General features: G+C 42.6%; 1 protein-coding gene across 4 annotated transcripts in view; it reads left to right on the top strand.

Moving 5' to 3' along the window:
* Window positions 1-12027, top strand: part of PDLIM5 (PDZ and LIM domain 5) — a 207657-nt gene that overhangs the window by 138874 nt on the left and 56756 nt on the right. Inside the window, exons 13-16 of one of the 4 annotated variants that reach the window (XM_074993582.1) lie at window positions 3978-4106; window positions 4792-4998; window positions 7023-7172; window positions 7752-7886. The exons of the other annotated variants lie outside the window; for them this stretch is intronic. Coding sequence (XP_074849683.1) covers window positions 3978-4106; window positions 4792-4998; window positions 7023-7172; window positions 7752-7886 — 621 coding nt within the window. The remainder of the gene's footprint in view (window positions 1-3977; window positions 4107-4791; window positions 4999-7022; window positions 7173-7751; window positions 7887-12027) is intronic. 4 annotated transcript variants of the gene reach the window in all.

Below are 12027 nucleotides of genomic sequence, written 5' to 3'. Positions count from 1 at the left end.
AACATGTAGCAAGTCAGGTTTAGGGCTAGCTTTCATGTTCATTTCTGGGACATACTAAGAAGGTTTTCTTTTTGGATATTTCAAATAAAACTGTCTTTTTCTCCTCTTAAGTTTTTGGCATTCTGTCTTCTAAAGCTTTGTAATCCTTGTTTCAATATCAACAAGAAGTCCTGTGGCACCTTATAGACTAACAGATGTTTTGGAGTATACGCTTTTGTGGGCAAAGACCCGCTTCATCAAATGCAAGGAGTGGGGGTGTTTCCAGAGGAGTATTTAAAGAGTGGAGTCCCAGTAAAAGGTAGGGCCTGAGCTGACAAGGTCTATTCAGCAAGATGGAAATGGCTCTTTATCAGTAGTATGTATCAAAAGAGGAAAAAACAAGTCAGATCAGACAGGGATGTGACCCATTGTTAGAGTCTAATGGGGAGATATTAACACCCAGGGCAGAGAAGCTGTTTTTGTAAGGGGTGAGCCGCTCCCAGTCTCTGTTTAATCCTTGGTTGATGGAGTCAAATTTGCAAATAAATTGCAATTCAGAGATTTCTCTCTCCATTTGATTTTTGAAATTTCTTTGTTTTAGGACTGCTACTTTTAAATCTGTTACTGAGTGTCCAGGGAGATTGAAGTGCTCTCCCACAGGTTTCTGTACATTATTTTGGTATGGTGTAGTCATGTATTACCTCACATTTACAAGGAAAAGTAATCCAGAACATCCCCACAGTTCCTTATGTAAGCCACTTTATGTTATTTGTGCGTCGGTGTCTTATAGTTTGTCATAGTAGTAAAGGCACTAGAAAATAATGAACCGCTTCTGGTGTTCTGTTGAACTGAGCTCATCATTTTCATTAGGCAGTGAAAGGCTGTTGTCTCAAAACACTTGTTAAGTGGGATACATCTTAAATTGCCAAAAAGACTTCTATTCGAAGCCATGACCATCTGAAATTAACGAGTAGTTGCTCTGTAAGCCATCATATATTAAGCAAGACAGAAACTGTCCATCCAAGGGTCAGTAGACTTAATTTCATCACTTATGTCCTGCATTTATTGTCACTAAGCTAGCATAGATCCTCATTTTCCTGGTGGACTAGCTTTTTCCTTGGCTGAAATCAGGCATTTGTATCACTGACTTGTGAACCCAAGAAAAGAGAGAGTTTGATTACTCTTAAGTTCAGAAGAAGCTGGAACTTACTAGTCAGTGAAAGCCAGGCTTACTGCCTGTATGGCAGATTTCACAAATCGTAATGCTTGTAGTAGTCATTTAATTCCTTATATTAAAGTACAAATTAGTCATGATGTAGTATGCTAAATGAGTGTATCTTATTTAGTTGGTTTTTATTTTCCCATGTAAAATTGTTGTACTAAGACATGGGCGTTCTTATGCTTCCTAATATGGAAGCGCTTATAACTAATATAGGCCGTGTCTACACTAGCCAAAAACTTCGAAATGGCCATTCAAATGGCCCTTTCGAAGTTTACTAATGAAGCGCTGAAATACTTATTCAGCGCCTCATTAGCATGCGGGCGGTCGCGGCACTTCGAGATTGATGCAGCTCGCCACCGCGCGGCTCGTCCAAACGGGGCTCCTTTTCGAAAGGACCCCGGCTTCTTCGAAGTCCCCTTATTCCCATCTGCTCATGGGAATAAGGGGACTTCGAAATAGACGGGGTCCTTTCAAAAAGGAGCCCCGTCTGGATGAGCCGCATGACGATGAGCCACGCGGCAGCGAGTCGCGTCAATTTCGAAGTGCCGCAGCCGCCCGCGTGCTAATGAGGTGCTGAATATGTATTTCAGTGCTTCATTAGTAAACTTCAAAATGGCCATTCGCATGGCCATTTCGAAGTTTTTGGCTAGTGTAGACGTAGCCATAGAAATTGTTTTATGGATTTACTTATTCACTCCTTCAAGATCACTCATTTACTAGGTTCCCAAGCAACTTTAGACTGCAGAGAGAAGAATACATGTCCCATTTATCTGGAAATGTGCCTGTAGAATGTTGAAACTTACTGCTGCAACACCTACGCTGGTCGCTCTGAGAATTAGGTCAGTCCAGCCTCATATTGCCCTGTCTTGGTGGAGTCTCACCTGCTGTTATCTTTATGTCTGTTCTCCACCACTCACCTGGAACCTCCTAGACCATGGTGCCCTTCCCTCAGGATACTGCCCTGCAGCAGTGCTCCCACGCTTTGGGGTCCTCCCTTCCAGAGAACCTCAACCCCTATTTGCCCATGTAGCCTCAGTGACCCACTGCCAGCCTTCATCTGGCCCTTTACCTCAGGGGCAGACTACAGTCTGAAATGGCCACTCATCACTGGCAGGGGGTGGGCCTGCTGCGTCCTGCTGCCCTAGCTGCTGATCTGCAGCCGTGCTGGGGGGGCTTGAGTCTGTAGTTTATTCAGGCCTGAGCTTCTCTGGTTCACTGTGCCTTCCCCCAGCACTGCTCTGTCCAAGGTATCCCTGTGAGCTCACAGTTAGGTCTCTCTCTCTCCAAACGTGGAGCAAGAGCGTGCTCCTCTCTTCCAGGAGCCCTTTTCATAAGGCCTAGGTGAGCCCTGATTGGCCGACTCTAGCCCCTTTCTGAGGACTTTTTAAACCCCTTTTATACCTGGAACACTATTAAAGCACCCAGATAAAAGACATAATATGGAGCTAAGTGGCAACAAGAGTCTTCAGGTTGTTCAGTTACATCTGTTAGCATGTCATAGTAGTGTCATCAATGTGTTTTAAGGGATTAAGAGTACTAGTTGGGTTGCTCTAAAAAATAACTTTTGAGGAGCTATATTGTTAATGTGAATGTTCCCATTAAAATGAGGGACAATATCTAGCCTCTCAGTAATATGTGTGAAAACGGTTTAATTTTTAATTGGCATACGAAATATTTTGAATATTCTTGCTGTATCACAAATTGAAATATTATCCTCTAAATTGTGGCATTAAAACAGTCAAATATTTAAGTGCTCTTGTTGTTTAAAAGGCAGCCAATAGTGTATTCTGAAATAACCGTAATCCTTAGGATTATACCAGAGAATTCAGATTGTGGTGAAGTAATTCCCTTTTCTAACCACCCCCCAATAAAATAAGATTTCTGCGAGAAATGAGCGAGTAAATCCAAACAAGACTGAAAAATTCCCCAAAAGACCAAGTTCATGTGATGTCAAACTGTTTCTCTGCATTTAGGGCCTAATACAGAGCCCTGAGAAATCAATGGAACTAAAAGAACGGAATTCAAGGGCAGCTGCAGAAAATAATTGGGAAGGGCAAAACTGTGTCTGCCATTAAGATAGGTAAAAAGGGGGTTGGGTTGTAGGTGAGCTGCGAAATTAGCATTTTCATTACACGTTGAGCCTTTCTAATCTGGAACTCTCTTGTCTGGCAACGTCCATAATCTGGCATGATTTTTGTTAGCCAGACAACTACTTCTCATGGGTGTGGCCAAGTTTCATGTGGCCCCATAAAGTTTGTTTACAGCCACCAGTCCTGGCTCTCAGTGTTCTGTGCAGTTATTTAGCTGTAATTTACCCCTAAATGTTTTCTAAGAGCCCAGTAAGCAGTGGAAGTGTTGGTAATGCTGCTAGCCAATACTGGCCTCCCATCCGGCAAGTTCTCTCATCTGACACTGGTCAGCTCCCAAGTGTGCTGGATTAGAAAAGTTCAAACTAGTAAATTCAATCTTGTTGAAAAGAATGAGAAAAAAAATAGGGAAATGTATGAAGTTCCCACTGTCCTGCCCAAATTTGAAATTTGGTCATATTTTGTTAATCAAAAAAGCTTCATGAAAATGGGACGTTGTGTGTAAATGGGTGGTAGGCAGATAAGGGTGTATGTGTTGCTTTTCGCTTACCATGATTACTTTAATATGTAACCAGCGTAATTATTTTCCTTGGAGCCTGTAAACTATAATACTGTGGAGGACGAGTGAGTTTTGTAGTTATGTTCTCTGCTTCATGTTCTGCTTACATCTCTGCTTTCCTTTGCCTTAGAAAACTCTTTTTTGACAATCCTTTGGAAGCCTTACCTAAGGGAGCACCTCATCCACCAGCTATTGTTCAGATTTTAAGTGTCAGTCGCCAAGTAGCCACAATGTCTAAAGTGACATCTACTTACGCTAGGTAGTGTTTCTTATGTTATACATTCTGTAGCATGTACCCAGAAATTGTTGGGATTACAGTTTTAAAAAAGTATACATTGCTTTTGTTGGTAAATGAGCTGTTTTTTAGCTGCCAAAGTTAAACCATGAAAAGAGCTACTTCCATGGAGAAACAGTTTGTGGCTGGCCCTCTTTTTCTTGCTGCATTTTTTGCAAATCTGAAATTTAATGCAGGTTGAACCTCTGTAATCCGGTACTGTAGCAATATCCATGATCTGGCATAATTTTAGATAGCCAAATATCCACTTATCGTGGATGTGGCCAACTTTCCTGTTGTCCCAGACAGTTGTTTACAGCTACCAGTCCCGGCTCTCAGTGGTCTGTGCTGTTATTAGGGCTAATTTACCCCTAAATATCTTCTGAGGGATCAATAATTAGTGGAAGTCTTGGTAATACTAGAGAATACTGACCTCCTGTGGTTCAGCAAATTCTCTTGTTTGGCACCAGTGAAGTCCTGAGGGTGCTTAGCTAGAGAGGTTCAACCTGTACAATAGAAGAGTCCCTGTGTTGTGGTGGTTTTTACCCGTAGCACCTTGTCACACATACATATAGCAGCTATTCTTTTTTTTACTTAATAAAGAATTCCAGTGGCAATGCTTCTGCATATCTGATCTAACTGCTTTTTTTGTCAAATTAACGTCAACTAGGAAAATTACTCAGTCTGCAGTGTTGAGTGCTCCAGGTCCAGCAAACTTAATGACAAATGAAGCTAGTCAAGAGAATTCCCTATCTTGTAAGCACACAGTAGCTACACAGACCTCTGAAGCACCCTTAATCAGAGCTGCACCAGTGGAGCCACCTCCTGCAGTCCAACCTGTGGAATCCATACGTTCTGTGCTTCTGGTTCCTGACAGGTACACAAATCTTGGCCATATTAAAATTGGAACAGAAATAATATCAAGTCATGTCAGTTCATCACATTTTATACGCCTGGGGGAATTCTGCACAAATGCATGTGTGCGTAATTAATGAGCCACGAATATTGTTTGTTTGGGTTTTTTTTGTGCTCAAAAAAAAAAAAGCTGCTGCTGAAAAGCTGATGCAGATACACCTTTTGCTCACCAGAGAGCGTTGTGGCAATAGAACACACCAGCAGCTTGCAGCCTGCTAGGAAAGAGAGAGAGAGAGAGAGAGAGAGAGAGAGAGAGAGAGAGAGAGCAGAACTTCCGTCACCATGCTTGTTGGGCCAGGTCAGGAGACAGGGATAAGAGGAGACAAACAGTGTTGGGGTGCTGCGTGTCAGACTGGCTCATAAGGGTCTTTTTGGGGGAGGACAAACTGGGGTACAGACTGAATGAGAATGGAGGCATGGGCCCCAACAGGTAGAGGAGGATGGGATACAGAGCTATCATGGTTGCTGATGGGAGGCCCAGAGATGCATGGGGAGCTGAGCTACAGGAGAATGGGGGAATGGGTGTCTGAGTGGGATGGAGGGACATATGGGGATAGGGACAGATGTGCCTGAATGAATGGCAGAGGCTAAGAATATACCAGTGGCTGGGTGGGGACAGCTCCTTAAATTCCTTAAATGTGTTGTTTGTTTGTTTGTTTTTAAAAAAGTTAATCTTTTTTGTGGTGCATAATAGTTTTAGAGCATGATGCTATAAAAGGTACATTGTCATATTATCCACCAGCATGGAATTATTGAATGTGTGTTGAAGTGCCATAAAGGAATTAGTCCGTTACCAAAATGGCTTAGAAATTGCCTTAGTACTGAGGTGTTTGCACTTCTCAGGAAATCAATCAATGGGAAATTTGGGAAAAGTTTATTTTTTTAAAATGGACACATTGGCAGCAAGGAAACTTTGTAAGGCTTATTGTTGTTAGTAACAGTAGCCCTGCACTTGACTAGAAATTCATGATCCTAGCTAACGTTAGCTAAAATATGCTAGATGGTCTTTTCCCCTGTCAGTACATTTTTGGGCAGGCATGCTGTGTTTCGTGCCTTCTTCTGAAAATATAAGTCCTTTGGATAAAGTCTCTCAAGCTCTTTGTCTAGAATATTTAAGTCATACAAGTTAAAGCCTCTGGTGTGCACACAACAGCTGTTAGGCATAAGCATGACAATATCTTTTTAAATCAAAGCTGTTTTGCAAAATGCTTTTTCATTCAGATGTTTGCTTTAGTTATTTTTGAACCAGACTGATAAAACTGGGAAAACAATCGTGGTTTTCCAGGGTTCTAAACAGACGTTTTTTACACTTTTGTTTTTTCAAAATAAGTTTCAATACCTTTTATCTTGGGTTTTGCTTTTCTTTGTCTCCCCACTCCCACCCTTTTCTTTTTTAATCTTCTCCCTCCTTGATTGTGGGTGAAGGAAGCAGAGGTGAGGGTGAGAAAAAGGTATGGGATGGAGCGGGGAGAGGAAAATCTGAAAATAGTGCACAGTTTATTTGCAACATCAGATTTTGTGATGTGCTCTAGTTCTCTTGTATTTTAATGTCTCTTTTGTGTTTTGGTTTGGGGTTTTTTTAGTGTGGTATGCTGATTCTGATTTTAAGACAATCAGCAGAATACCTGTCAGAATAACTTTGATGCTCTCATGAAGAACTAGACAGGGAAACCAAGACCCTAATCCTACACCAAGCTTCTTGTGAATGGACCCCTGCTCCCCCATTGAGTTAATTGTGGGTTAGGGGCCCAGGGTTGTGAGTCATTGTATTGAGTTAGAGCTTTTACTGCAAGATGACTTGATCACTTAAGAGTCTTGCTTATTAGAAAAATCAGTTTTTCCTTATTGATTGTCTTTCCATCAACTTACATGTTGAAATAGCACATTAATGATGGCACATTTTTCAGTGATTATTTCAAGCTACTCGTATGGTTTCTTGGTTGAGAACTTTTTCCTTTCTCTGTTTTCTCCCCTTTCTGATCAAAGCCTCTATGCTAGCAAAGCAATGCCTGAAAATCCATCGGAAGATCTGCCAAAGTATTCTCCCATCCCTGTGCCTTCTCTTTCCAAGCAGAGCTCAAAAATTATAAGCAGCGCTGCCGCCACTGTGTCTGCTGCTGTTGCTGTACGTGCCAGGTAGAAATCAGCTACAAACCACCTTTTTAATTTTTATTAATCAGTTTCAAAAAGCTCTGGCTCATAAAGGAGTTAACTGGGAGAGAGATATCAGAAATGGTTAATTTTGACCTTAGCAGTAGGTGCATGGGGGTACAATAGAGACAAAGTTCCTGTGTTTTATTCCCAAATGTGCTGTTGGCCGTGTCTGGGGTAATAACTTGAACTTTTCTGAATCGTGTGATGCCCATTTTCTAGCTGGATAAATTAGTACCACTTTACCAGGCATGATGTTTGGGGATTAATTGATATTTATTAACAACTTTTAGATCTTTAGCTGTCACATGCTATACTGGGATATTTTATTACTATTTAAACGTTTACTGTGTTTTCTGTTATTAAATGATTTTGCAGATACTGGTGTGATTTCTCGATAACTTTCTCAAGGGAGTACTTGGTTTCCCATTATAATTCTTGTCACACTATTATGGAAAGTGTTGGGAAGCTCAGAGCTCACATGTTCTTTTAGTAATTCTTGTCAATTTTCAAGTCTGCATGAATGGTTAGTGTATTTACCAGGTCTTTCTAAATGCTTGCTAGACTCTCTGATCCTAATGCCTACCGTTCGCTCTTGGATGCCCTTCTCATCACGCCTATCACTAAACCTCCTCATCTACAAAATGCCAGGCCCTCCAGGAAGTCCACAGGTGTTTTGGAATTGAAGAATAATGAGAGGTATTATGTGAGAGTGATGTTCTTTTGACACTGAAGGCTAACAAGACAAGCTTCTGTATTGGTGTCTTTTTTGCTGATTGCATCTTTTAAGCGATCTTGTCTGATATGCTCCCTTGCATGGTATCACTGACCCAGTGAACGACTGAATCTACCTCTTTTCAGAATTACCCTACACTTTGGTTTTCCTGACACAGTTGATACCCCATCAATAAAGCAAGAGTTTCTTTACCACAGTTGTGTGATTTTGGGGGCACAGTACTGTTTATGTCAGTTGTATTGGAGAGGAAACAAAATGATAGGGTTGTCTGTCAATTAATCACAATTAACTCACACAAGTAACTAAAACTTAATCACAATTAATCGCACTGTTAAAAAATAAAATACCAGTTGAAATTTATGAACTATTTTGGATGTTTTTCTACATTTTCAAATATATTGATTTCTATTACAATACAAAGTACAGTAAACTGTTCTATCCAGTATTCTTTCAAACAGAACTCTCAAATAACTGGTACTAACCTGACACCGCTTTTCCTTCTGAGCACACAAGCCTCAGGAGTGAGCCCATTCATCGCTCACCCTGCCCATTCCTGATATGCTGGAGGGGCTCCCAGCCCCAGGCTGCTGGGGTTACCCGAGCCCCATCTGGGTCCCCAGTGCTGGAGCTGCCGGCAGAGCTCCACACTCCTGACAGTTCCCAGCTCTGGGGCTCCCAGGGTTCCCCTGCCCCAGCCAGCTTTCTGGGGCTGGAGCTGCCAGTGGGGCTCTGTGCCCAAGCCAGCTCCCAGCTGTGGGGCTGAAGGGGTTTCCCCACCACCGGGCTGGGGTTCCAGTGGCTGGGGTTGCTGGCGGGGTTCTGTGCCCCAGCCTGCTCCCAGCTGCCGGGGTGGCAGGGTCCCCCAAAACCTCCATGGGGATCCCGTTGTTGCTCTCTGTTTATTGGCATATTTGGGCATCCTCGTCCTGAGGGTGCCAGATACGAGTTTACTGAATACAGTGATCACTGTTATATTATTTTTACCACAAATATTTGCACTGTGAAAAAGAAACAAAAGACACAGCGTTTTTAGTTTACCTCATAAAAGCACTCTGGTGCAATTTCTTTATCATGAAACTTACTTACAAATGCACTTTTTTTGTTACATAACTATTCTCATAAACAAGACACTCTACAAATTTAAAACTGCAACCTTCAAGGTTAGCTCAGAATAATGAGACAATTTTTACCGCCCCCCCTTTCTTTTTAAAAGTATAACAGTTCAGGACAAAATCTTCATGGGCTGGGAATCAAACCCAGACCCCCCAGAATTCTTTCACTGAAGTGCTATATTTGACCTTTTTGGACAATACAGTGCACAAACTTCTCCCCCATATCCTATAACCCCTGTGCAAAGATGGACAGAAACATTGCTCACCAGCAGATAGAGCCAAGGAAACAAAATTTCATGTCGTCATTTGATAATACAAGAGAATCACTTGGCTGAGTTCAAACCAAATGTAGTGCAAATAAGCAAAGAGCTTTCATTTAAAATAAGCACATACGACAGTAAAAATGGTAAATTATGACACAGGAACAAGATTTCAAGGCAATAAATCAGTTATGAGAAATTAGCAGTTAGAATGTGTGCACAGCACTTGCAGCATAGATTGTCAGCATAAGATGTAGTGCTGAAGATGAATGGTTTATTTTCAGAAGCAGCCCACATGATTGCACACTTAATGGCTAGTAATCAGCTATAATAGGAATTGTGTATCCTTAGCCAAGGAGGAGAAGGCAGTAAATTATACAGATGACAAACCTTTCTGAAAATGGGACTGTTGCAGCTTAGAACATAATGTCGGTCATGGAGCTTGGACAGCTTTGTTGCTGTATTTTTCCATAGACAATCTTAGATAAATCCATTTGGCAGAAACTTGTGTTAGCTGATTGTGACTAAAGTGAAGTCAGGGTGTTGGGTGGGAATGTTGCTTTGGGATGTTGGGTGGAATATTGCTTTGTTCTCTTTATTTCCTCTCTTGTCATTCCTCCAGAGTTTAGCTTTCTTTAAGCTAATGGTAAGCTTTTCTATATTGCACACCTGCCACAGGTAAGATGAGTCTGGCTCTTCTCTGGAACTGATTAATATTACTGCTGTACCATCCTGAGGTGGTTGTGCAAGATCCATTTGCTGTTTCTCTGACTGCTTCCACCTGGCCTCCCTGGAGAGGGAGTGTTTTGTTGTTGTAGTACAGAGTGTTAGTCTATGAAATGACTGATTTACAGTTCTGGCATTCCACTGTCATGTGGGAAAGCATGGAAGATCTGTTTTCCCTTGATTTCCCAGAATTCTTCCCCAGGTATCTACCTGGAGACTCTTGCCTACGTGATCAGTGTCTGACTAATCATGGATCACTTGAAGGTTTAAACTACTGTAAATGGTAAAGTCTCTGTAACTTGACATTTTTACATCATGAACCTCAAAAATTCAGAAACTAGGAGTCCTATAATAGGAGTGGGTGGGCATGTGAGTGAGGTTCAGTGGCCTACAATGTGCAGGAGATCAGACTAGATTATTACAATTTTCCTTTACGACCTTAAAGTCTGAGATTATATATAATCAGACGTATGTAGAGCTGAAAAGTATCTTGTGAAGTGCTGTGGTGTAGCCCCTTGGCAGGACCAAGTAAACATAGACTGTATGTGATGGGAATTTGTCCAACTTATTTTTAAAAACCTCTAGTGATGGGAATTCTGCATCCTCTTTTGGAAGCCTGTTCCACAGCTTAACTACTACTCTTCTGCTAAAGATTTTCCGAATATTTAACATGAATCACCCTGGCTTTACATGAAGCCCATATATCTTGTCCAGTCTTCAGTATACATGGAAACCAGTTGATCCACGTCCTCTTAACAACAGCCCTTTACATATGTGAAGATGGTTGTCAGGTCCCCGTTCAGTCTTCTTTTGTCAATGCCCAGGTTCTTGACCTTTTTTTATACAAAAGGTTTAGAAAACCTGACCTATGTTTTGTGTGTCTCCTCTGAATTCTCTCCAGTTTGTCCACATCTTTCCTAAGCTACATTTACAGAACTAGAGAAATTTGAATTTAAGGCAGTTAGCTCGAATGTACCATGTGACTGTTTTCATTGTAAATACCACGATTTTAGGGAGCACTGTTATCAATATCATATTGTCGGAACTGGGTGGGTGTAGCATCAAGTTCAAATTTAACAGTTCGAATGAAGGGTAGTGTGGAAGCGCCATGTCTTTGAATCAAACTCATTAGCCTCCAGAGGCTGACTGGTGCTGCTACCTGACTCCTGGCTCTCAGCCACTCCCGGGAGCTGGGAAACTGACCAGCATAGCACCTGGCTCCCTGCTGCGCCTGGCTCTCAGCTCCCGCAAGCCAGGTGCAACCATGCTGGTCAGTTTCCTGGCTCCCCCAAGCTGCGGGGACCCAGGAACCAGGCAGCAGGATGAGTGCTGCCAGATGTGGGAGTGCAGCAGGGCCCGGGGTGAGGGGGGGGGGGTGCAGAATGCAGGGCTGAGGGAACTGTGGGATAGATTCCCGCAATGCACTACCGTACCAGTCGACGTTTGGCAACTCTCGTGTGGTAGCACTAACTTGACTTTGTGGGAAGTGAGGAGACTCAAAATCAAATTTATGAAACTCAGAGTTATAAAATCAAATTTAATAAAATTGCATTTATCTGGTAGTGTAGACCTAGCCCTAAAGTGTGGTGCCCAGAATTATGCACAGTGATCCAGATGAACTCTCATGAGTGCAGAGTTGACTGGCACAGTTATGTTCCATGTCCTGCATACAACATGCCTGTTAATGCACCCCGGAATGATATTAGTCTTTTTTGCAACTGCCAGGGCCCCTGGCTGTGAGTCGAGCACAGAGGGAAAACTGGGACAGGTGGCAGTTGCCCTGGGGCTCAGTGCTTTAGCAGGGCCCAGCACTCTGGTCCACCACTACTCTTAAATTGCCTTGAGGTCCAGGTGGCACTGAGGGCTGGCTGCGGGAGGCGCAGGGCAATACAGGCAGTGCTAATGGCTGCCTGCTGCTAGCCCTCCATTTCCTGCCCCTTTTGGGGCCCCATGGCTGATCCCCATCCCCACTGCCCAGGCCCTGGTGAAGTCTGTCACGAGCTTTG

Source organism: Carettochelys insculpta, chromosome 4 (assembly GCF_033958435.1).
Source record: "Carettochelys insculpta isolate YL-2023 chromosome 4, ASM3395843v1, whole genome shotgun sequence".
NCBI lineage: Eukaryota > Metazoa > Chordata > Testudines > Carettochelyidae > Carettochelys > Carettochelys insculpta.
Note: the sequence above shows the minus strand (reverse complement) of the source record. Positions and strands in the feature narration are given on the sequence as shown.